The 27,719-nt window shown below is 38.1% G+C and overlaps 1 protein-coding gene across 1 annotated transcript in view; it reads left to right on the top strand.

Annotated features, from left to right (window-relative positions):
• Positions 1 to 27,719, top strand: part of LOC133632783 (GDNF family receptor alpha-2-like) — a 287,070-nt gene that overhangs the window by 56,574 nt on the left and 202,777 nt on the right. The window contains exon 3 of the mRNA XM_062025454.1: positions 8,466 to 8,552. Coding sequence (XP_061881438.1) covers positions 8,466 to 8,552 — 87 coding nt within the window. The remainder of the gene's footprint in view (positions 1 to 8,465; positions 8,553 to 27,719) is intronic.

The following is a 27,719-nucleotide window of genomic DNA, read 5'->3' as shown; positions in this document are numbered from 1 at the left end:
ACACTACTGAAACACTCTTATATACACTACTGAAACATTCTTATAAACACTACTGAAACACTCTTATAAACACTACTGAAACACTCTTATAAACACTACTGAAATACTCTTACATACACTACTGAAACACTCTTACATACACTATTGAAACACTCTTACATACACTACTGAAACACTCTTATAAACACTACTGAAATACTCTTACATACACTACTGAAACACTCTTATAAACACTACTGAAATACTCTTACATACACTACTGAAACACTCTTATAAACACTACTGAAACACTCTTATAAACACTACTGAAACACTCTTATAAACACTACTGAAACACTCTTACATACACTACTGAAACACTCTTATAAACACTACTGAAACATTCTTACATACACTACTGAAATGTTTTTGTCTCACGCACACACACACACCTGGAATTATTTTTCACTAGTACGTATAAACGGGTTTCACCTGTGTGTGTGTGTGCTTTTTACACGTGTGTGTAAGGGACAACAATTTCAGTAGTATGTGTGCAAAGATTTCAGTTATGTGTATGAGCGCATCTTACCATTGTGTATACGAGCATTTTACCACTATGTGTAAGAGCATCTTACTAGTGTGTGTGAGCGATGTTGCATTCCGGTTCCGGTATAATCCCCGCCCCTTTTCAGAAAAGTTTATTTTTATTTTTTTTAAAGCCAAGTTGTGGACAAAATGTCTGCCGACAAGTAGCTTAACCGAGGCGGGAGCTCCACTTCATAATTTGAGGGCTTCAGCGGAGAATATAATAACACTTTCAATGCAACAAGTGTCGGACTGCCGCCATGGGTCTCCCCCGCAGGACGCGGCACCTGAGCGGCCACACAGCGGTGCCTTTCTCCTCCCGACAGCCGCAGCCTGGAGCACTCGTTCCATTGCGAGTTTGCACCGCACACATGCAACCTTTCAGTTCATGGACATCGGGGCAAAAGGAGGAAAAGGTCATTAGACATTATTTATTTCTAAATGATTTGTTGAATCACACGAAATGTAAGACAACATGGCATTGTAGTGAGCTACAATGGTAACATGTCCAAATGTGAGTCACGTCGTGTTACGTCAGTAGCTAATCATATACTAATGATAATGGATTGCATTTATTTAGCGCTTATCATCGACTAGATAAGGGGTCCCCAAACTACGGCCCGCGGGCCGGTTACGGCCCTCCAAAGTCCAACATCCGGCCCGCTGGGAAAAACAATTTTTTTGTATTATTATTTTCAATCTGTCTTTTCTAATCTAATCCATTTTTGGTGTTCCCTAGCCGCTCAGGCAAATCATATTGTCTACAAATGCATTTCCCTGTATGACGTATATTGTCTTAGCTGTTTTCATGTGATCTGATTGTTACATTCTTATTTCAGAGTCACCACACAGCTGCATGACCATTTCAACAAGGACGGAATAAACAACCTCTGGATTCATGGAACTTCTTTGCACACAAATATATTAATTGGAATATTCAATAAATTTCACATAGAAACATTGTGAATATTATTTTCAACAGTGTGTTGAAAACAACCTTTTTTGGCTCAGAAAGGTTCCTTATGTCTCATTCATATCCTTTCAATACTTGTCGGTGTGTAATTCCAGACATAGATGTAAACATTAATGAGACAACAATGAACATTTTTCAACAAGTGAACCCACTTGAAAATGATGGCAACTATGGAATAGGCATTTTCACTTCAATTCTGCACTTTATTCAGTGGACAACATGGGAATAATAAGGTTTGTTAAAATGTTTTCTTCACTTGTGCAGTGTATTCTGCAAATTAACATTTTGTTTAAACATTTTGTAAAAAATAAATAAATAAGGAACCTGTTATACAGACCTGTATGAAGTTGCCCACTTTATTATTGCAAATATCAGAATAACACCGCAATACGTTTGTGCTGTGAACATTTATGTTTCTACGGTTGATGTTTTGAAGTTATTTTATGTTCTGACTAGTAATGTCATCCAGCCCCCACCACCACACACACTTTGTCAAAATCTCCCCAAACTTGTCCCAAACGCTTGTGATACACAATTTTTTTGTCTTATGATTATTGTATTTAGGTTAGGGGCTAGGTGTAAATATTAACACATTAACTTAAACTATAATTTTAGACAAACAATATCTATTGTCTGACTACAAGAAGCATTGAAAAGTATATAAATAATAAGGCATAGGGAACCTTTTTTGAGAAAAAAAGAAAAGATATTTAATATGTTTATGAGAAATGTAATGAATATTCCAATTAATATATTTGTGTGCAGAGAAGTTCCATGAATCCAGAGGTTGTTTATTCCGTCCTTGTTGAAATGGTCATGCAGCTGTGTGGTGACTCTGAAATAAGAATGTAATAATCAGATCACATGAAAACAGCTAAGACAATATACGTCATACAGGAAAATGCATTTGTAGACAATATGATTTGCCTGAGCGGCTAGGGAACACCAAAAAATGGATTAGATTAGAAAAGACAGATTGAAAATAATACAAACATTTTTTTTTTTCCAGCGGGCCGGATGTTGGACTTTGGAGGGCCGTAACCGGCCCGCGGGCCGTAGTTTGGGGACCCCTTATCTAGTCGATGATAAGCGCTAAATAAATGCAATCCATTATCATTAGTATATGATTAGCTACTGACGTAACACGACGTGACTCACATTTGGACATGTTACCATTGTAGCTCACTACAATGCCATGTTGTCTTACATTTCGTGTGATTCAACAAATCATTTAGAAATAAATAATGTCTAATGACCTTTTCCTCCTCTTGCCCCGATGTCCATGAACTGAAACGTTGCATGTGTGCGGTGCAAACTCGCAATGGAACGAGTGCTCCAGGCTGCGGCTGTCGGGAGGAGAAAGGCACCGCTGTGTGGCCGCTCAGGTGCCGCGTCCTGCGGGGGAGACCCATGGCGGCAGTCCGACACTTGTTGCATTGAAAGTGTTATTATATTCTCCGCTGAAGCCCTCAAATTATGAAGTGGAGCTCCCGCCTCGGTTAAGCTACTTGTCGGCAGACATTTTGTCCACAACTTGGCTTTAACAAAAAAAAAAAAAAAACTTGTCTGAAAAGGGGCGGGGATTATACCGGAACCGGAATGCAACATCGCTCACACACACTAGTAAGATGCTCTTACACGTAGTGGTAAAATGCTCGTATACACAATGGTAAGATGCACTCATACACATAACTGAAATCTTTGCACACATACTACTGAAATTGTTGTCCCTTACACACACGTGTAAAAAGCACACACACACACAGGTGAAATCCGTTTATACATACTAGTGAAAAATAATTCCAGGTGTGTGTGTGTGTGCGTGAGACAAAAACATTTCAGTAGTGTATGTAAGAATGTTTCAGTAGTGTTTATAAGAGTGTTTCAGTAGTGTATATAAGAGTGTTTCAGTAGTGTTTATACGAGTGTTTCAGTAGTGTATGTAAGAGTATTTCAGTAGTGTTTATAAGAGTGTTTCAGTAGTGTTTATAAGAGTGTTTCAGTAGTGTATGTAAGAGTATTTCAGTAGTGTTTATAAGAGTGTTTCAGTAGTGTATGTAAGAGTGTTTCAGTAGTGTATGTAAGAGTATTTCAGTAGTGTTTATAAGAGTGTTTCAGTAGTGTATGTAAGAGTATTTCAGTAGTGTTTATAAGAGTGTTTCAGTAGTGTTTATAAGAGTGTTTCAGTAGGGTGTGTGAGAGAAAAAGATTTCAGTTGTTTATGTAAGAGCATTTCAGTAGTGTTTATAAGAGTGTTTCAGTAGTGTGTATAAAACAAAAAGATTTCAGTTGTTTATGTGAGAGCATTTCAGTAGTGTATGTAAGAGGTAATTCTGAATAATGTCCCTAACGGCCCCTCATATGATTGTGCGTGCTGCTGGTCCACTAATAGTACTAACCTTTAACAGTTAATTTGACTCATTTTCATTAATTACTAGTTTCTATGTAACTATTTTTATATTGGTTTACTTTCTTTTTTATTCAAGAAAATATTTTTAATTTATTTATCTTATGTTATTTTTATTTTTTTAAATGACCTTATCTTCACCATACCTGGTTGTCCAAATTAGGCATAGTAATGTGTTAATTCCACGACTGTATATATCGGAGTCGGTTGATATCGGTATCGGTAATTAAAGAGTTGTACAATATCGGAATATCGGATATCGGCAAAAAGCCATTATCGGACATCCCTATCTGTAACCCTTATAATAACCAAACTGTAGCTCCAACGTCTGGCTTCTAGAAGCAGTAGTTTACCCTCTGTATATTCAGCTTCAAAAAGATAAGATTGTGCATCCTCATTCGTCCGAATTGTTGTTTGTTACCAAGTCTGCCATTATTAAAAAAACAACAACACTTGCGTTTGTTTCCGGAAGTAGGAACACACATTTGTTGCCAGTAGTCGGAAGTGCGCTGCTATTGTAACGGAAATCAATGCGCTGAAGAAATCAGTCCTGGCAATGATTAAAATGATCAAAATATGGTAAATATTGTACATATTACATATTGTTATGAATGTGTCTCTTACTGCATGCGGCACCCATTACATTTTAGAGAAAAAAAATAGTTTCCCATATATTAGCCGCACCGGACTATAAGCCGCATATATATACGTTGTGAAATTAGTTATTTACACAGATATATTTTGTAAATGTTTATTTTCCTACCTTAATTGTTTCCAAAGGGTGTCTGTAACAGGGCAGTAAAACGGCTGATCATACAAAACAGAAGTCATCGTCATGGACCCACTAGCTGCGGAAGCTAGCTGTCCAATCAGCTAAACAGACTCAATAACTCCACGGTGACGTTTTGGTGAATTTACTGAGGAATTTGTGAAACTCAAACAATACAAAAATAATGCCGTTGTAAGTTAATAATTCTAACACAGACACTCGTAAATGTATTAGCATAATAGCTAATGCTAACGATGGTCGCTTGACTACGTTCCGGTAGCACATAGAAATATGCATGAAGACACTCCTACATACGCTTTAGTAAGTACAATTGTTTTAGATATATTGTAAAACTTTCAAACGTTGTTTGGAGTGATGAATGAAGAATCTATTCGAGTAGAGACGCTATGGATGATTAGAAAACAGAGCGGCGCTTGTACTTCCGGTTCAAAGCTTTAAACAGCAGGAAACACTTGTAGACATTCACCTTGCAGCACCCGCAGCGAGCAAACTCGTCCAAAAGATGGCGCCACAGCACAAACAATAACACACCTTTTCAGCTTGTGTCTAATGAAAACTATTTGCAATATGGCCGTTAGCGAAGAAAAACCCATAAATTAGCCGTTCGGTTTTATAAGCCGCGGGGTTTCATAGCATATGTAGTTAAATAAGTTCATATTTTATCAAATATTAAAACAACTTCTGACTTTATGAATTGGTTATCAATGTTTGAAATGTGTTCCTTGAGTAAGTGTCTGGATGTGTACGATTGGGAGAGTGGCCGTGCCAGCAACCTGAGGGTTCCTGGTTCGATCCCCAGCTTCTACCAACCTCGTCACGTCCGTTGTGTCCTTGAGCATGACACTTCACCCTTGCTCCTGATTGATCGTGGTTAGCACCTTGCATGGCAGCTCCCGCCATCAGTGTGTGAATGTGTGTGTGAATGGGTGAATGTGGAAATAGTGTCAAAGCTCTTTGAGTGCCTTGAAGGTAGAAAAGCGCTATTCAAGTGTAACCCATTTACTATTTACTAGGGATGTCCGATAATGGCTTTTTGCCGATATCCGATATTCCAATATTGTCCAACTCTTTAATTACCGATACCGATATCAACCGATACTGATATCAACCGATATATGCAGTTGTGGAATTAACACATTATTATGCCTAATTTGGACAACCATGTATGGTGAAGATAAGGTACTTTTTAAAAATAATAATAAAATAAGATAACTAAATTAAAAACATTTTCTTGAATAAAAAAGAAAGTAAAACAATATAAAAACAGTTACATAGAAACTAGTAATTAATGAAAATGAGTAAAATTAACTGTTAAAGGTTAGTACTATTAGTGGACCAGCAGCACGCACAATCATGTGTGCTTACAGACTGTATCCCTTGCAGACTGTATTGATATATATTGATATATAATGTAGGAACCAGAATATTGATAACAGAAAGAAATGGGGGGAGGGAGGTTTTTTGGGTTGGTGCACTAATTGTAAGTGTATCTTGTGTTTTTTATGTTGATTTAATAAAAAAAAAAAAAAAAAACACACAAAAAACGATACAGATAATAACAAAAGCCGATACCGATAATTTCCAATATTACATTTTAACGCATTTATCGGCCGATAATATCGGCAGGCCGATATTATCGGACATCCCTACTATTTACCATTCCTTGTAACCCACCACCTCCAAAAGCACAGGATTTTAAAAAAGATTGGAAAACAAGTACTGTATTGATGTTTTACTCGTTTCATACCACCTGGACTTAGAGGTATAGACACTAGTAAAAGCACAACCTCAGATCTCATTGTCAAATTACTGTAATATTTTAGTATTATGCTGCTAAGCTAACAAACACAGGTTCGCTAAAATGTGTACGCTCTGCTCTCATGAAACATCTCTCAACAGCATATGCTACATGTTTTTAAAGTAATGCATTGCTCCGGCTTCCTCCCACTTCCAAAGACATGCACCTGGGGATTGGTTGATTGGCAACACTAAATAGGCCCAAATGTGTGAATGTTGTCTGTCTATCTGTGTTGGCCCTGCAAAGAGGTGGCGACTTGTCTAGGGTGTACCCCGCCTTCCGCCCGAATGCAGCTGAGATAGGCTTCAGCGACCCCCACGACCCCGAAAGGGATAAGTGGTAGAAAATGGATGGATGGATGGCATTACTTACTTTCCCTAGTAATTAATTAGATGTAAAAAAAAAAAGAAGTTATTTTGGAATTTAATTTTTACAATTGTTTTTAATGAATTCTTATCATTAACAATAACTGTAATTTGAAAATATATATATTAGAGATGTCCGATAATGACTTTTTTTGCCGATATCTGTTATTTTGATATTGTCCTACTCTTAATTACCGATACCGATATCAACCGATACCGATATATACAGTCGTGGAATGAATACATTATTATGCGCCTAATTTTGTTGTGATGCCCCGCAGGATGCATTAAACAATGTAACAAGGTTTTCCAAAATAAATCAACTCAAGTTATGGAAAAAAATGCCAACATGGCACTGCCATATTTATTATTGAAGTCCCAAAGTGCATTATTTTTTTTAACGTCCCTCAAAACAGCAGCTTGGAATTTGGGACATGCTCTCCCTGAGAGAGCATGAGGAGGTTGAGGTGGGCGGGGTTGGGGGGGCGGGGTTGAGGTGTGGGGGCGGGGGGGTAGAGGGTAGCGGGGGGTGTATATTGTAGCATCCTGGAAGAGTTAGTTCTGCAAGGGGTTCTGGGTATTTGTTCTGTTGTGTTTATGTTGTGTTACGGTGCGGATGTTCTCCCGAAATGTGTTTGTCATTCTTCTTTGGTGTGGGTTCACAGTGTGGCGCATGTTTGTAACAGTGTTAAAGTTGTTTATACGGCTACCCTCAGTGTGACCTGTATGGCTGTTGACCCAGTATGCATGGCATTCACTTGTGTGTGTGAGAAGCCGTAGATATTACGTGACTGGGCCGGCACGCAAAGGCAGTGCCTTTAAGGTTTATTGGCGCTCTGTAATTCTCCCTACGTCCGTGTACACAGCGGCGTTTTAAAAAGTCATTTATTTTACTTTTTGAAACCGATACCAATCATTTTGAAAACGATACAGATAATTTCCGATATTACATTTTAAAGCATTTATTGCCGATAATATCGGCAGTCCGATATTATCGGACATCTCTAATATATATATATATAATTGATTTTTTTGACACTGGTAATACCTCCGCTTTAGATCCTCTGTTCTCTCTGACACTTTGTGCATCAAGTTGTGTTTCCAGTGTTTGGGTGTCGGGGTGCGAAGGAAAGTTCCTCACTGCTCCCGGCTTTCATTTTTTTCCCACTGGGACTCAAACGCAACACCATTGCTCTCTGGCGAGAGAGTTTCAGTCACGCTGAATGGCTGTGACTGCTAAATGCGGGATTAGGGACAACACAGAGGCACACTGAAGGAGGGCTAATTGGGTTCTTTGAGTTCTTTTTTGGGGGGGGGGGTTCTTTTCTAAAGAGCATCTTCCTTGTAGGCTAAGAAAATGTGCTGCTACTTATCCTCAAACCACACATATATCATTAAAAAGGAACGTAGACGGTGATGAAAATATATATATTTTTCAACGACCTCGGTCAGACGCACGCTTACTTACTCATAATGGGAGACTTTTCAAGGAGACGTTCTCAAAAGGCTGTGGTTCATGGAGTTGTCTTGATTGTACGCGATTAAAAAAGCGTGTTGTTGCCTTTCAGGTGGCGACATGGAGGACTCATCCCCGTATGAACCAGCACCACCCGGACGACACCAGGATGCTTTCCGCTTGGCCTCCATCTCCTCAGGTACCTGCTTTTGGACATAAAGAGAACCTTCACCCAAATTCAAGATATACAGTATTTTCCGGACTATAGAGCGCACCCACTACATTTTAGAAAAATATATATGTTTCCACACGACTATAAGTCACAGATATATAGGTTGTGAAATTAGTTATTTACACATAATTATTTTGTACATGTTTATTTACATATCTTAATTGATTCCAAACGGTGTCTGTAACACGGCAGTAAAACGGCCGGGCAAACAAAACAGAAGTCATCGTCATGGAAGCTAGCTCTCCAATCAGCTAAACAGACTCAATAACTCCACGGTGACGTTTTGGTGAATTTACTGAGGAATTAGTAAGTCTTCAACTTAGACTTAGACTTCCTTTTATTGTCATTCAAATTCGAACTTTACAGTACAGATAAGAACAAAATGTTGTTGCATTAGCTCATGGTCATGCAGGATAAAAGAGCAATAAGGTGCATATATAAATAAATAGATTACTGTACAGATAAATATATTGCACTTTTGCATATGCATCCACGTTAATGGATGTATGTTATATTGTCTTTATATTACAGCGAGTTAATCCATTTTTGGGGGGACTTGAGGGGATTATTTTAATGCGTTCAAGAGTCTTACGGGAAGAAGCTGTTACAGAACCTGGAGGTTCTGCTACAGAGGCTGTGGAACCTCTTTCTAGAGTCCAGCAGTGAAAACAGTGCTTGGTGGGGGTGGGAGGAGTCTCTGCAGATTTTCTGAGCCCTGGTCAGGCGGCGGATTTTTGCGATCTCCTGGATAGGAGGAAGAGGAGTCCCGATGATCTTTTCCGCCGTCCTCACCACTCTCTGCAGAGACTTCCAGTCTGAGGCACTGCAGGCTCCAGTCCAGACAGAGATGCTGAAACCATACAAAAAAGAATGCCATTGTAAGTTAATAATACTAAAACAGACACTGGTAAATGTGTTAGCATATTTGTTCATGCTAACGAGGCTGGGGTCATTACATACCAAATGGTAAACGGTACAGAACAGCAACATACAAACTCAACAGGTATAGATTTTCCTTTGTCCCACTGGCAATCAAAGCACTTGGGGCGGTATGGCTCGGTTGGTAGAGCGGCCGTGCCAGCAACTTGAGGGTTCCAGGTTCGATCCGCGCTTCCGCCATCCTAGTCACTGCCGTTGTGTCCTTGGGCAAGACACTTTACCCACCTGCTCTCAGTGCCACCCACACTGGTTTAAATGTAACTTAAATATTGGGTTTCACTATGTAAAGCGCTTTGAGTCACTAGAGAAAAGCGCTATATAAATATAATTCACTTCACTTAACAACAGAAAACTACGGATGCAAAAATAAGGAGTGCAATATTGGGATAGCGCAATACGGGAGGTGTGCAATACAGGGGGATCTCATAACTAACTGTTCACTGTCGTCACTGTATTATTGGATGAACTGAATGTATGTATGTATGTATGTAAAACGCTGTGTCTTGATGTCCAAGACAAATGTATCCTCGGAGACAATTATTATTATTATCATTATTACATTATAATAGCGCATACAAATATGCATGAAAACACTCGTACAGACATCACACATGGAACGGTTTCGTAAGTAAGAGTTGTTTTAGTTATATTGTAAAACTTATAAACGTTGCTTGGAGCGATGAAAGAAGAATCCGTACGGGTGGAAAAGCTATGGACGGCTAGAATACGGAACTGCATTGCGGTTGAAAAAATAAATAAAGCACTACCGATGTATGGAAGGACACTGCAGCACCGGCAGTGAGCGAACTCGTCGAAAAGATGGCGCCACAGCTCAATGAAAATAACACATTCTCAGCGTATTTGCTTTTCACCATGGCTTCGGCGAAGAAAAATCCATAAATGAGCCGCACCGTTTTACAAGCCGCAGGGTCCAAAGTGTAGGAAAATAGTAGCGACTTTTACGGTATAGAGTATGTTTTGTACGATGTTCCGATTTTTTGCTGCCGATTTCGATATTGACCATCTATGAGTGAGATCTGCCCATAACAATACCGATACCGATTACATGTATTAACTGAAAATTGTTCAAGGTGAGTGCTTTTGACAGTTTGACAATACCAACACAACATACACAATATTGTTGTAGACAATTGTTAGGAAAACAACGCCAGTAGTACGTCATAACTAAACACAAGCCAGTCTAGGTATTGGCGAGAATTTGCGTGGAAAGTATCAATGAGATATTTTATCTGCCCAGCCCAAAGTGGAAGGGGTGTGGTGAAGCCATACCCATGTGTTGTTTACCTGCCTAGTGTTGTGACCCTTTTGGGAAGAGGTAGAAATGATGAGGGAATCACTGTCATGCTTTAAAGGGAATGTAATGTAAAAGAAAATATGCTTGGCATAAATGAAATCCATATATGCAGATTGATTTCACATCTTTAGAATCACTGCAATTAAACAGATTACAAAGACTTGGAAGGGGAAAACAGGACCTAATAGAAAATCCTGGACAACAGCCCTGACGCGGATAATTAAAATGGAAAAATTAACATTTAGTATCAGAGATAAAATGGACATATTCAGAAGATGTCTGTCATATAATCATTGATAAAGATGATCATGGTAGTATATAATAGAATGTAGATCAATGTTGCATGTGTGTATATCTGTACAGTATGTGTGTATGTGTGTGTATATATATATATATAACTATATGTATATTTGTGTATGTACATACATGTGTACATATATGTAGATGATGTACCATAGGTAAAACAAATATATTAAAAAAACATGTTTTTTACACTTGCAAATGGTTTTGTTATTCTTTTCAATTGACGATAATTGCTATAATACTTGGAAATTGTTTACTCTCTGAAAGTTGTTTTTATACTTGGGAATCTTTTTTTTTTTACTTGCAGAAATTTTTTTTTTTTCTTTTTTAACTACGAATCGAGCGAGAGTAAAAACATTTTGTTAGTTTGTGGAGTTGTAGTAGTAATTGTGGGAGTAAAATGTGTATATATATATACATACATATACATACACATACACATACACATACATATACATACATATACATACACATACACATACACATACACATACATATACACATATACACATACATACTGTATATATACATATATACTGTATGTATATATATATGTATATATGTAATTTTATATGTATATATATATGTGTGTGTGTATATATATACAGTATATACATATATATACATATGTATATATATATATACATATACATATACATATATATATATATATATGTATATGTATATGTATATATATATATATATATATATACATATGTATATATATGTATATACTGTATATATATATACACACACACATATATATATATATATATATATATATATATATATATATATATATATAAAAATATATATATGTTTATATATATGGGGCGGAGCAGCGAGGTCAGCTTGTTGGTTATTTCCTGCTCACGTTGCTGCTGGTGGGCCTGTGAGCAAAGCCAGAGAGCAACATCCACATTCTATCGATTTTGCTTCCGTGGCAAAGCAATTATTTCATGACCAGTTAACCGTCGTCGCCATCCCCGCGTCACTAATCAATGCGGGTGGGGGAAAAAAAAAAAAAAAAAAAAGTGTATTTTGATGGACTTGAGAGGGATGCCTGCCAACTTCCCCGCAGAGTCGCACGTTGAATGGTTGGCTTTCATCCTCCTCCGACAAGACATTACCAGAGGATGTTCTCCTACTTCCTTACCCTCCTTCTCGTGCCAAAAGCAATCTATAAACACTAAAGACAGCATATTTTTTTCTCGGCTGTTTCTGGCTTTGTAGGAAGGTACCACAAAGGACGGCTGCTTTGCATAATCCCCTTAGCTTGGAATCAGCCGCGCATCACTCGGTCTCGCAGTGAAATGTTTGCGTGGCAATATAAAAGGCAGCAGAGATGATTGGAATTGCCACAGAAGTGTCGGGATTGATTATTGCCGAATTACTTCTTAACTGTCGGGGTTTCAAGTGCAAAAATAAGTTTGTCCACTTTACTTTGAAAAACAATGGACTTAAAGCTCTGCATCCTAAGCACGAACGCAGGTCGCCCCCGGTGACGTCATCAGCATTAGCGGCCACTCACCTGCTTTGCGCTTGCGAACGCGTCCTTGCTGAGACTTCTAGCCAGCGTGGTCGTTGCAGTGTGGTGGCGCTCTCGAGGCCCGCCCAGCCTGAGCCACACCTGCAGTACAGTGGTACAATTATTCATATTATTATAAATATGCAATATTGCCACAATATATTAACCTTTAAATCTCCAAGGAAGTGTACATGTCAGTGCCTCCAGGATCTCACAGGCTTTTATTTTGTAAATATTGCAATTTTCTACTTTTTTTTTTTTTACAATAATAACACCAAATAATACAATTCCAATTCCAAACCAAACACAGCACATTCCGAATAGCAATCGAGAAGACACACAAGTATAACACAAAAAGTAGTCAAACAAAAATGAATAATATCAACAACAGTATTATAATTAATAAGAATTCAAACATAACAGTGATTAAAAATCACTAATTTACATTGCCATTACAGTCATTTGTAAAAAAAAAAAAAACCTCAACAATAGTGTCACTGTGGCTTACACTATTTTATGTTCATGTATTAGTTCAAACAAATTTAAATAATGGATCCCGTATTCCGACTTTTTCAAAACTTTGTGGCAAAAGTTGCAATGTTTTCAATAACATTCAATCAACTTGCCAGTTTATGAATTTGTCATCAATGTTTTAAGTGTTTTTGCACAGGATTTAACTCAAATCTTTAAAAAAAATACTGCATTGATGTTTTACTTGTTTTATATTGTACATAATTAGAAGTAGACATTAGATTAGCTGTGCAAACACATACTCCGAGCTCATTGTCCAATTACTGTTTTAATTCATTATAAGTAGTGTATTTTACGGACTATAGGGCGCACCGGTGTATAAGCAGCACCCACTAAATTTAACAACAACAAAAATCCATATATTAGCCGCACCAGACTATAAGCCGCAGATACAGTGTATATACGTTGTGAAAAGAGTTATTTACACAGAAAAACTCTGTAAATGTTCATCTTAATTGTTTCCAAACGGTGTCTTCAACGCGGCAGTAAAACGGCTGATCAAACAAAACAGAAGTCATCATCATGGACCCACTAGCTGTGGAAGCTAGCTCTCCAATCAGCTAAACAGACTCAATAACTCCACGGTGACGTTTTGGTGAATTTACTGAGGAATTTGTGAAACTGGAACAATACAAAAATAAATCAATTGTAAGTTGAAAATACTAAGACAGACACACATAAACGTGTTGGCATATTAGCTCATGCTAACGACGCCAGCTTCATTACATTGCGACAGCACGTACAAATATGCATGAAAACACTCCTACAGACGCTGCACATGGGACAGTTTAGTCAGTAAGAATTGTTTTAGTTATATTCCGAATAGCAATCAACAGAGCAATCGAGTAGACACACAAGTATAACACAAAAAATACAAAGTAGTCAAACAAAAATGAATAATATCAACAAGAGTATTAACATTAATAACAATTCAAACATAACAGTGATTAAAAATCACTCATTTACATTGCCATTACAGCCATTTGTAAAACAAAACAAAACAGTGGCTGACACTATTTTATGTTCATTTAAACAAATTTAAATAACGAATCCTGTATCCCGACTTTTTCAAAAAGTTGCGGGAAAAGTTGCAATGTTTTCAATAACATGAAATCAACTTGACATTTTGTGAATTTGTTATCAATGTTTTAAGTGTTCCTGCAAAGTATTTCAACTTAAATCGTTAAAATAAATACTGTATTGATGTTTTACTCATTTTATATTGCACATAATTAGATTAGCAGTACAAGCACATACTCAGAGCTCATTTGTCCAATTACGCCCGCCACTGTAGTCCGTGCAGACACCATAGTCGATAAGCTTCTTCTTTGTCTCTATCTTCTTGTTATGGGACATTCATCCCCCGCTGTTGCCATTTCTAATTTAAAGTAGTGTAAAGTTCTAAGTTTTATCTCGCTATGGAAGCGCTAAAACATAGCGGTATATGTGAGTTTACACAATTCACCCAAGGAACTTTAGTTATTAGAGTTCCGGTCGGACGTTTTTTCACGGGACACATTTCCGACGTTGTTGCGCTAGGGATTTAAGTAAAGTCTGAATGTCATTAAAACAGCTAAAAACCGCTACAACAAAGATGGCGGGGAGAAAACGCTGCCGAAGGTGAGCCACGTAAATAAGACCGCCCACAAAACGGCGCATCCGGAAGCAACAGTCTGAAACCCACCCCCGTGTTCTACCTGCCAGTCCTAGCAGGGATAGCGCCAGCCGGCCTACGGCGAGAGGCCGCTACCCTCGCCCTGGCAAGGAAAGCCCAGGAACACAGCTGGCACCTCCTCCATGAAACCACCACCATGGCAACACCTCCAAGCAGACTCAAGTCCCGCCACCCATACAATCAGGCCGCACAAGAGATGCTTATTTCCATCCCGGAGGATCTGACAACCAAAGCCTGGCTGGCAGCGGAATGGAAGCAGGAGTGGGAGTCAGCAGGACAGACACGCCTACACCATTAAATCCAGGATCCTGGAGGTGGCGTGGAGGGAGAAGATCTACCTCGCCGGCAATGGACCCTCCTGAACCGCCTTCGCACAGGGGTTGGTTGCTTCAAAGCGTCCATGAAGAAGTGGGGCCTAACAGACAGTGCAGCGTGTGAGTGCGGGGAGCCTGAGCCAGACTGCCGACCACATCATCACCACCTGTCCCCGGCATAGACCACCTTCAGAGGAGGGCCTCTTCCAAGTGGGACCTGAGACGAGGGAGTGGCTACACGACACGAAGATGGACATATGAAGACGATACACGAAAGAAGAAGTCAGAAAGCGACTTGAAGATGATCTGTGAAACATAATCTATGCAACATTTTGACCAAATACCTACCATTACATGTTATGTAGACCACAAGGAAGTGTTTTACATTTAGAAAAAAATCATAATATGACCCCTTTAATGCGCCTTATAATCCGGTGCGCCTTTTGTATGAAAAAAGACCTGAATAGACCTCATCGGCGGTGCGCCTTATAATCTGGCGCCAACACTTAAATATCTATTGATCAACTTCAAATCCATCCTTTGCCATCAAGGGTGTTTTTTGTTTTTTATTTTGTATTTCTATTTTTTTTTGCTCTTTTTTATTTTATATAAAGAAAAGCCTGTTTATTGATGGCAGAAACACACAATTTGCAATATTTTTCCCAAAACATTTTCAAAATGGAATATTTGATTCATAACAACATTGCTTTTGAGTCATTATTATTTTTTTAACAATATCAGTTAAAACAAATCAAACTAAAGGTCACGAGGATCCAAAAGGCCCGTACTCATAAAATTGTTAAAAGAAAATAGTTATAAATCAGTAGATATTATTTTTACTTTCAACGCTTAAATATCAACTTCAGATCAATCCGTTGATTGCAAGTATTTTTAATAATTTTTTGGAGCAATGACAGTTTTAAAGTAACAATCTGCCTGCGTGACAGCTTTGTGTTATTAGTGTCAACATTAATTTTTTTTAATACAAACCCCGTTTCCATATGAGTTGGGAAATTGTGTTAGATGTAAATATAAACGGAATACAATGATTTGCAAATCCTTTTCAACCCATATTCAATTGAATGCACTACAAAGACAAGATATTTGATGTTCAAACTCATAAACTTTATTTTTTTTTGCAATCAATAATTAACTTAGAATTTCATGGCTGCAACACGTGCCAAAATAGTTGGGAAAGGGCATGTTCACCACTGTGTTACATGGCCTTTCCTTTTAACAACACTCAGTAAACGTTTGGGAACTGAGGAGACACATTTTTTAAGCTTCTCAGGTGGAATTATTTCCCATTCTTGCTTGATGTACAGCTTAAGTTGTTCAACAGTCCGGGGGTCTCCGTTGTGGTATTTTAGGCTTCATAATGCGCCACACATTTTCAATGGGAGACAGGTCTGGACTACAGGCAGGCCAGTCTAGTACCCACACTCTTTTACTATGAAGCCACGTTGATGTAACACGTGGCTTGGCATTGTCTTGCTAAAATAAGCAGGAGCGTCCATGGTAACGTTGCTTGGATGGCAACATATGTTGCTCCAAAACCTGTATGTACCTTTCAGCATTAATGGCGCCTTCACAGATGTGTAAGTTACCCATGTCTTGGGCACTAATACACCCCCATACCATCACAGATGCTGGCTTTTCAACTTTGCGCCTATAACAATCCGGATGGTTCTTTTCCTCTTTGGTCCGGAGGACACGACGTCCGGCAGTTTCCAAAAACAATTTGAAATGTGGACTCGTCAGACCACAGAACACTTTCCACTTTGTATCAGTCCATCTTAGATGAGCTCAGGCCCAGCGAAGCCGACGGCGTTTCTGGGTGTTGTTGATAAACGGTTTTCGCCTTGCATAGGAGAGTTTTAACTTCAATCAATCAATCAATGTTTATTTATATAGCCCTAAATCAGAAGTGTCTCAAAGGGCTGCACAAGCCACAACGACATCCTCGGTACAGAGCCCACATACGGGCAAGGAAAAACTCACCCCAGTGGGACGTCGATGTGAATGACTATGAGAAACCTTGGAGAGGACCGCATATGTGGGTAAACCCCCCCCCCCCCCCCCCCGAAAGCAATGGATGTCGAGTGGGTCTGACATAATATTGTGAAAGTCCAGTCCACAGTGGATCCAACACATCAGCGAGAGTCCAGTCCATAGTGGGGCCAGCAGGAGCAGCTCAGAGATGTCCCCAACCGATGCACAGGCTAGCGGTCCACCCGGGGTCCCGACTCTGGACAGCCAGCACTTCATCCGTGGCCACCGGACCTGTGCAACCCCCCCTCCAAGGAAGAGGGGAGCAGAGGAGAGAAGAAAAGAAACGGCAGATCAACTGGTCTAAAAAGGGGGTCTATTTAAAGGCTAGAGTATACAAATGAGTTTTAAGATGGGACTTAAATGCTTCTACTGAGGTAGCATCTCTAACTTTCACCGGGAGGGCATTCCATAGTACTGGAGCCCGAACAGAAAACGCTCTATAGCCCGCAGACTTTTTTTTGGCTCTGGGAATCACTAATAAACCGGAGTTCTTTGAACGCAGATTTCTTGTCGGGACATATGGTACAATAAAATCGGCGAGATAGGCTGGAGCTAAACCGTGTAGTATTTTATACGTAAGTAGTAAAACCTTAAAGTCGCATCTTAAGTGCACAGGAGGCCAGTGCAGGTGAGCCAGTATAGGTATATGTATATAGGTATATAAAGGTATATACAGTATAGGCGTAATATGATCAAACTTTCTTGTTTTTGTCAAAAGTCTAGCAGCCGCATTTTGTACCAACTGTAATCTTTTAATGCTAGACATAGGGAGACCCGAAAATAATACGTTACAGCAATCGAGACGAGACGTAACGAACGCATGAATAATGATCTCAGCGTCGCTAGTGGACAAGATGGACCGAATTTTAGCGATATTACGGAGATGAAAGAAGGTCGTTTTAGTAACACTCTTAATGTGTGACTCAAACGAGAGAGTTGGGTCGAAGATAATACCCAGATTATTCACCGAGTCGCCTTGTGTAATTGTTTGGTTGTCAAATGTTAAGGTGGTATTATTAAATAGATGTCGGTGTCTAGCAGGACCGATAATCAGCATTTCCGTTTTCTTAGCGTTGAGTTGCAAAAAGTTAGCGGACATCCATTGTTTAATTTCATTAAGACACGCCTCCAGCTGACTACAATCTGGCGTGTTGGTCAGCTTTAGGGGCATGTAGAGTTGGGTGTCATCAGCATAACAGTGAAAGCTAACACCGTATTTGCGTGTGATGTCACCTAGCGGCAGCATGTAAATACTAAAGAGTGCAGGGCCAAGAACCGAACCCTGGGGGACTCCGCACGTTACCTTGACATAGTCCGAGGTCACATTGTTATGGGAGACGCACTGCATCCTGTCAGTAAGATAAGAGTTAAACCACGACAATGCTAAGTCTGACATACCAACACATGTTTTGATACGCTCTAATAAAATATTATGATCGACGGTATCGAAAGCGGCGCTAAGATCAAGAAGCAGCAACATAGATGACGCATCAGAATCCATCATTAGCAGTAGATCATTAGTCACTTTTGTGAGGACTTGCACTTACAGATGTAGCGACCAACTGTAGTTACTGACAGTGGTTTTCTGAAGTGTTCCTGAGCCCATGTGGTGATATCCTTTACACACTGATGTCGCTTGTTGATGCAGTACAGCCTGAGGGATCGAAGGTCACGGGCTTAGCTGCTTACGTGCAGTGATTTCTCCAGATTCTCTGAACACTTTGATGATATTACGGACCGTAGATGGTGAAATCCCTAAATTCCTTGCAATAGCTGGTTGAGAAAGGTTTTTCTTAAACTGTTCAACAATTTGCTCACGCATTTGTTGACAAAGTGGTGACCCTCGCCCAATCCTTGTTTGTGAATGACTGAGCATTTCATGAAATCTACTTTTATACCCAATCATGACACCCACCTGTTCCCAATTTGCCTGTTCTGTCAACGTGAGGGGTTCTGCAGCTCGCTGCGGGGTTGTTCTTCCAGTGCAAAGACGGCCCCGGACGACAACGTGAAGGTAGGCTTGGATTTATTGGACATAAATAACTCAAACTACCACAAACGTAAACAATAAAGCAAAAAAGGCAAGCGTGCCTAAAACACAAGTGAAGCTGCTAGTTAGCAGATGCTATGGCATGGACTAGGACAAAACTTACTTGACATGAACAAGACGTAACCAGTATGACAGTCTAGTGCAATGAACGCAGAACGAGTGAACAGAAAGCAAGACTTAAATAACAGACATGATTAACAGGTGCGTGACTCAAAACGTGAAACAGGTGCGTGACATGACAGGTGAAAACTAATGGGTGACCATGGAAACCAAACAAAACAAGGAAGTGAAACCAGGAACTAAAAAAAAAGTCCAAAAAACAAGCGGCACATGGCCAAACAAAAACATGATCAACAGACATGACAGAGCCCCCCCCTTACGGACAGATCCCAGATGTCCAACAACAAAAACAAAAAAAAACAGGATCAAGAGTCATGGGAGGGCGGGAGGGGGACTTGGCGGTGGGTCGCCAGACCACGTGTCCCCGAATCCACCGGGGCAGAATCAGGTGGCGGCGACGCGTAGACCGCCGCTGAACCTGACGAGGTGGGCGACCTGGGAATGGCCACATTCGTGGCCGACGAGGAGGTTGGCGCACCTGGCGTGGCGGACGTCCATGGAATGGCCACATCCTTGGCCGACGAGGAGGTGGGCGCGTTGTCGTGGCAGGCGGCGAAGCTTGGCATGGTTCGTCAGGCGGCGAAGCTTGGCGTGGGGGATCTTTGTCTTGGCTTGGGTTGTCTTGGTCTTGGCTTGGGCTTGGGGGATCTTGGTCTTGGCTTGGACTTGGGGGGTCTTGGTCTTGGCTTGGACTTGGGGGGGTCTTGGTCTTGGCTTGGACTTGGGGGGTCTTGGCGGCGTGGAGCGGCCACGGGCGGCACTTGGCGTCGTGAAGCTGCGACTGGTGGAACTTGCCGTCGTGAAGCTGCGACTGGCGTTGTTGCTAGCTTTGGAGCTAGCCGTGGTATGACAGTCTAGTGCAATGAACGCAGAACGAGTGAACAGAAAGCAAGACTTAAATAACAGACATGATTAACAACAGGTGCGTGACTCAAAACGTGAAACAGGTGCGTGACATGACAGGTGAAAACTAATGGGTGACCATGGAAACCAAACAAAACAAGGAAGTGAAACCAGGAACTAAAAAAAAAGTCCAAAAAACAAGCGGCACATGGCCAAACAAAAACATGATCAACAGACATGACATGTTCACCTGTGGTATGTTCCAAATAAGTGTTTGATGAGCATTCCTCAACTTTATCAGTATTTATTGCCACCTTTCCCAACTTCTTTGTCACGTGTTGCTGGCATCAAATTCTAAAGTTAATGATTATTTGCAAAAACATTTTTTTTTATCAGTTTGAACATCAAATATGTTGTCTTTGTAGCATATTCAACTGAATATGGGTTGAAAATGATTTGCAAATCATTGTATTCCGTTTATATTTACATCTAACACAATTTCCCCACTCATATGGAAAAGGGGTTTGTAGTATAGTATTTTAATAGTATTTTTTAAATGTGATGCAGTCAGTCAAACAAACAAATTCCCGTAAAGTGGGAATACTTTCCTAGCTAGAGCATAAAAAACCTGTTTGGGACCTTGGAAATATGTTTTTCAACATTACAAGAGCCCTCTTGACACAAGAGCCCTCCAGACACAAGAACAGGGAGGCAGCGCTGAAGCCAGCGGTGAAGTGGCAGGAAATGAAAACACACAGGAAGTGGAAACAAGACAACAAAAGCACTAGAACGGAAATAACACCAAGTACAGAAAAATTAAGCCAAGTCCAAACCTGTCATGGAGGGTCATAACAGCCTGAGGCCGGATCAATCAGGGGCCACCGTAATGAACTGTGCACTCGAATCGGTTTGGTCTTATCTAGTGGGCAATATTATCGTAGTATTGATATTTTTAGTTCATATAGCCATTGAAAATACTTAATTTTGGCCAAAATTATTGTAGAATATAGTTAAAAAAAAACATTGAAAAACATTAATGTTGTTTTGAAGCCACAAAATTTGAAAAACGATTTGGCTACGACTGTTTCAGGAATTGTGAACAAATAGACATTTAAACAATATATATGTTCCTTTAAACCACTAATGTTAACCCTTTAGAGCCTGAACCACTAAATAATTGACAAAAAAATTCAAATTATTTGGAATTGGAACTTTTATTGGACCTTTTTTTTTCCTGACAAAAATCAATATCTATATATGATTTTCAATTTGTATCACATTTGATACAGCTGGTCACAAAATATTATTTTGATGTTTTTATTTTCATCACAAATCAAAACATAATGCCGTACACAGAAATATCTTTCATATTATTTCCAAACATAAAAATAACATTCGTCATCGTCATCTTCCCCATCTGCTCCAGATCACTTGAAGTCACATTCTTTATCATTTTAAACCATTTTCAACGTTGTCATTATTTGTCATCTAAAAAAATTAGAAACAATCTACATTATTGTGTATTTTTTTTTCTTTATGTGATTAATTTTTTTCCCTCTCATAGAAATCAGAAAGCTATAATTTATCATGTCAAAACACACCAAGTGATCACCACAAAACAATACAGCACATTGGATGTGTGTATTTTTCCTCTAAATATACCAGATTGTGTCATGTAAATATTATATTTGTTTATTTGAAACACATATGTTGCTCCATGGTATTTATAATGCATGGAATACAATAAAATGCCAATTGACTAATTTAGAGTTACATGACCTTTTATACCTGCTGTTTTAAATTTGATACACACATTTTCAACACAGTTTTACTATAAAATATATTATGAAATATTAAGTAATTTCACTTTGCATCTACGGATTAACTCCTCATGCTAATGTGTCAGTAAAAAAAATATGTTTTTCTTACCTTATCTCTTTCAAATTTGATACACACATTTTCAACACAGTTTTACTATAAAATATATTATGAAATATTAAGTAATTTCACTTTGCATCTACGGATTAACTCCTCATGCTAATGTGTCAGTAAAAAAAAAAAAATGTTTCTTACCTTATCTCTTTCAAATTTGATACACACATTTTCAACACAGTTTTACTATAAAATATATTATGAAATATTAAGTAATTTCACTTTGCATCTACGGATTAACTCCTCATGCTAATGTGTCAGTAAAAAAAGCATGTTTTTCTTACCTTATCTCTTTCAAATTTGATACACACATTTTCAACACAGTTTTACTATAAAATATATTATGAAATATTAAGTAATTTCACTTTGCATCTACGGATTAACTCCTCATGCTAATGTGTCAGTAAAAAAACCATGTTTTTCTTACCTTATCTCTTTCAAATTTGATACACACATTTTCAACACAGTTTTACTATAAAATATATTATGAAATATTAAGTAATTTCACTTTGCATATACGGATTAACTCTTCATACTAATGTGTCAGTAAAAAATATATATTTTTCTTACCTTATCTCTTTCAAATTTGGCAAAGTTCCTCTTCCAAAATCAGGTGTCCCTCGTTTCTTCTTTGTGGCAACCTTGCAGGATCACTGGACAGCCCTCTAATAAGTCAATTACTGCCCCCATGTGGATTACATTGCATGCATCTGATCTGATACGTCAGGCTTTTTAGGAAAAACGAATTACACTGATGAAGAGGGCTGAAAAACGTATATGTATCATTTATGATACATCAGGCGTTATAAGGATAATTAAAATGGTTGGTGGTGTTCTTGTTTAAATATTTTGGTTTGAAAAATTTTACTTTGACCGAGTTGCAAACAGTTACTTGAAGATCTATGACATCCTTTTTTATTGCACTCTACTAATTGTTATTGTTACGGATAAATAAAGAATCATTTACAAAAAGGACTTAACATATCATTAGAATATTTACAAAACAGGTCTTGAAAAAGAGGGCAGTTGTGATGTCATCAATAAATAAAAGCACAAAACTGCCTTTTTTTTTTAACCACAAATTTTTCACACGCCAAAAGAGCGTCTACTGTACCTTTAAGTCTAAAAGTGCCTGCGCAATTTCCAGTCAAACAGCAAAAGCTGTCATATGTTAATTTAAATTATATGCACGATTATCGTCTGCCAATGTCTGGCAGAGACAAAACACTCCCGCAGTGTACTTAGTTTGTTAGTACGCAGCAGGGGAGTCATTAACCCACTGTATCCATTTTGATTCGGCTCTTTCCTTCATTCTCCCAAAGGGAAATATCGGATTTGCTCCGAGAAATGTGTTAAATCAGCTTACCTGATTATTTAGCATTTCTGGGCTCCGAGTAAATTGATTGTGGGCCCGAAAGAAAAGTGCATGTGTAATTAAAATTTGCAATTCCGTTGGTGCCGTTTTTCTGTTTAGAGTAATGCACTGTAAAAACTTTACAGTGCAGAAAGTCACAACTTAATGGTCAAACAAATCCGGCAGCTCAGTCTGAGATAATTTACCGTAAAATAATTACGGTAGAAGAAAAAAATGGCACCTCCGTCCCCAGAATGTTACTGTAAAAATAAGAGTGGCAGAGTTTTTTTTCGTTTAAAACGCACTAGAAAAGCAACAACCGTCGATTTAACGGTGAAAAAAAAAAGGCAACTCAGTCGGCAGAATTTTATCGTCAAAATAAGAGTAGTACCGTTTTCCCATTTACAGTAACGCACTGTAAAAACGGCCGTAGATTTTACGGTAAAAACAAAACAAAACTGGGAGCTCAGTCGCTAGATTTTTGCCGTAAAGATACAAGTGGTAGTGTTTTTCCGTTTACAGTAACGCAATGTAAAAACCACGGCCGTAGATTTTATGCAAAAAAAAATGGCAGATCAGTCGGCAGAATTTTATTTTCAAAATAAGAGTAGTACCGTTTTTCCATATACAGTAGTGCACTGTAAAAACGGCCGTAGATTTTACGGTAAAAACAAAACAAAACTGGGAGCTCAGTCGCTAGATTTTTGCCGTAAAGATACTAATGGTAGTGTTTTTCCGTTTACAGTAACGCACTGTAAAAACAACAGCCGTAGATTTTATGGTTAAAAAAATGGCAGATCAGTCGGCAGAATTTTATTTTCAAAATAATAGTAGTACCGTTTGTCCATTTACAGTAACGCACTGTAAAAATGTCCGTAGATTTTACGGTAAAAACCAAACAAAACTGAGAGCTCAGTCGCTAGATTTTTGCCGTAAAGATACAAGTGGTAGTGTTTTTCCGTTTTCAGTATCGCACTGTAAAAACCACGGCCGTAGATTTTATGCTAAAAAAAAATGGCAGATCAGACAGCAGAATTTATTTTCAAAATAAGAGTAGTACCGTTTTTCCATTTACAGTAACGCACTGTAAACACGGCTGTAGATTTTACGGTGAGAACAAAACAAAACTGGGAGCTTAGTCGCTAGATTTTTGCCGTAAAGATACAAGTGGTAGTGTTTTTCCGTTTACAGTAACGCACGCACTGTAAAAACAACAGCTGCAGATTTCATATAAAAAAAAAAAAATAATCTGACAGCTCAGTTGCCAGAATTGACCATCAAAACAATACAGCAACGCACTAGAAAATCAACAACCGTAGATTTTACGGTAAAAAAAAAATGGCAGCGCAGTCGGCAGAATTTTATTTTCAAAATAAGAGGAGTACCGTTTTTCCATTTACAAAATAAAATAAAACCGGTACTGATTTTCCGTTTAATGTAAACAATGGTGGTAGATTTTACGGTCAAAAATAACTGGCAGCTCAGTTGGCATAATTTTACCCCAATAAAAGCGGTACCATTTTTCCACTTACATTAATGCACTGTAAAAAAAAAAAAAAAGAAAACAAAAAGAGGACAGTAGATTTTATGGTAAAAAAAAAAACCTGACAACTTAGTTGCTAAAATTTTACAAAAAAAATCCCCAAGGAAGTGTACATGTCAGTGCATCCAGGATCTCACAGGCTTTTATTTTGTAAATACTGCAATTTATTTTTTTTTTTTTTTTTTTTTTTACAATAACACCCAATAATACAATTCCAATTCCAAACCAAACCCGGCACAGCAACATTCTGAATAGCAATCAACAGAGCAATCGAGAGTATAACACAAAAAATACAAAGTAGTCAAACAAAAATGAATAATATTAAAGACAGTATTAAAAGTAATAAGAATTCAAACATAACAGTGATTAAAAATCACTCATTTACATTGCCATTACAGCCATTTATAAAAAATAAAAAAAAAACTCAACAATAGTGTCACAGTGGCTTACACTATTTTATGTTCATTTAAACAAATTTAAATAACGGATCCCGTATTCCGACTTTTTCAAAAAGTTGCGGCACAAGTTGCAATGTTTTCAATAACATTGGATCAACTTGCCAGTTTACGAATTTGCTATCAATGTTTTAAGTGTTCCTGCACAGGATTTCAACTCAAATCGTTATAAAAAATACTGCATTGATGTTTTACTCATTTTATACTGTACATAATTAGAAGTAGACATTAGATTAGCAGTACAAGCACATGCTCAGAGCTCAATGCCCAATTACTGTTTTAATTCATTATAAGTAGTGTATTTTCCGGACTATAGGGCGCACTGGTGTATAAGCCGCACCCACTAAATTTAACAACAACTATGAAACCATATATTAGCCGCACCAGACTATAAGCCGTAGATACAGTGTATATATGTTGTGGAATTAGTTATTTACACAGAAAAACTCTGTAAATATTTATTTACATAACTTAATTGTCTCCATTCAGTGTCTTCAATGCGGCAATAAAACGGCTGATCAAATAAAACAAAAGGCATCATCATGGACCCACTAGCTGTGGAAGCTAGCTCTCCAATCAGCTAACAGACTCAATAACTCCACGGTGACATTTTGGTGAATTTACTGAGGAATTTGTGAAACTGGAACAATACAAAAATAAATCAATTGTAAGTTGAAAATACTAAGACAGAAACTCATAAACGTGTTGGCATGTTAGCTCATGCTAACAACATTGCGACATCACGTACACATATGCATGAAAACACTCCTACAGACGACACACATGGGACGGTTTAGTCAGTAAGAATTGTTTTAGTTATATTGTAAAACTTACAAACGTTGCTTGGAGTGATGAATGTAGAATCCATACTAGTAGAAACGCTATGGACAGCTAGAAGACAGAACGGCACTTTTAGTTTCGGTTCAAAGCTTTTAAACAGCAGGAAACAGTGCAGCAACTTCAGTGAGCGAACTCGTCCAAAAGATGGCGCCATAGCACAAACAATAGCACACATTTTCTTTGCATGTGTTTTATGAAAACTATTTGCTTTATGGCCGCCAGTGGAGAAAATTCCATAAATGAGCCGCAACATTTTTTAAGCCGCAGGGATCAAAGCGTAGGGAGCCGCAACATTTTTTAAGCCGCAGGGATCAAAGCGCAGGGAAAAAAGTATGGATTTAAAGTCCAGAATGTACGGTACTAATAATAATAACAGTTTAGTACCAGCAAAATGTCCTTGTTGTTTCCGCCTGCTGTCGTCCACAAGTTGCAAATATTATTTTATGTTCTGACACATTTACCCCCACATGTTCAGAGCTTTTGTGAGCTGTTGAGAGCCATCTATAATATTAAATGCATGAATTAATAAATAATTTTTGTTTTGTTAAATGAGAGACATTGAGAGATTATCATCACACTTCAACATCTCTGCCATGTAAATTCTGCCTCTTTGTCAGGTCAGCATTTTTTATGCCTAACCATCAATAAATAAAGGTAAATTAAATATATACACACACATAAACTAGGAAGTGTGTTGCCAAATGCTTATTTAGACAGTTCTTCTCAAATAGTGGGGCTATTTGAGAAGAACTACAACACTTCCTCGTTTTGATAAAAAAAATCTAACATTTTTGTTTGGTTGGTTCAAATGTTTTTTTGTACCACTGAGTTATTAATGTGGCTAATCTATTGTAATTCAATATTATTCAGAGTTTATTTAACTTTATTTTTCAGTATCAAATGGTTTAAGTCGGTCAAAAAAATATCAACATTTCAACTAAATAAATACAAAAAAACGATTAAATAAACTAAACAGTCATAAATTAAAATAACATTTAATGAGGTGGTATTTTTTATTTCAGGCAAATTGATATTTTAAATATTTTATTTTTTAGACTGAAAAACAATGTTAATAAAGTTATTATTTGTTGTAAATTAATCTATCTTTTCTTTAATGTTAACAAGGATACATTGTTATGCAGAGGCGTACGTATAACAATTATATACAATTGTATAGACAAATGCTACTATTTATAGTTGCAGCGGAGAATGGGGGGAGCGAAGTAAACATTTTTTTTCAGTCATAGATGAAAAACAAATTATGTAATTGTGCCATTTGTGACTTTTAGTGGGCTTTTAGAGTTTTAAGATGGAAACATCTCTGCAGACGTCCTATTATT

Source organism: Entelurus aequoreus, linkage group LG17, assembly GCF_033978785.1.
Source record: "Entelurus aequoreus isolate RoL-2023_Sb linkage group LG17, RoL_Eaeq_v1.1, whole genome shotgun sequence".
In the NCBI taxonomy this organism is placed as follows: domain Eukaryota; kingdom Metazoa; phylum Chordata; class Actinopteri; order Syngnathiformes; family Syngnathidae; genus Entelurus; species Entelurus aequoreus.
The sequence above is the reverse complement of the archived record's forward strand: the minus strand, read 5'-3'. Positions and strand labels throughout refer to the sequence as shown.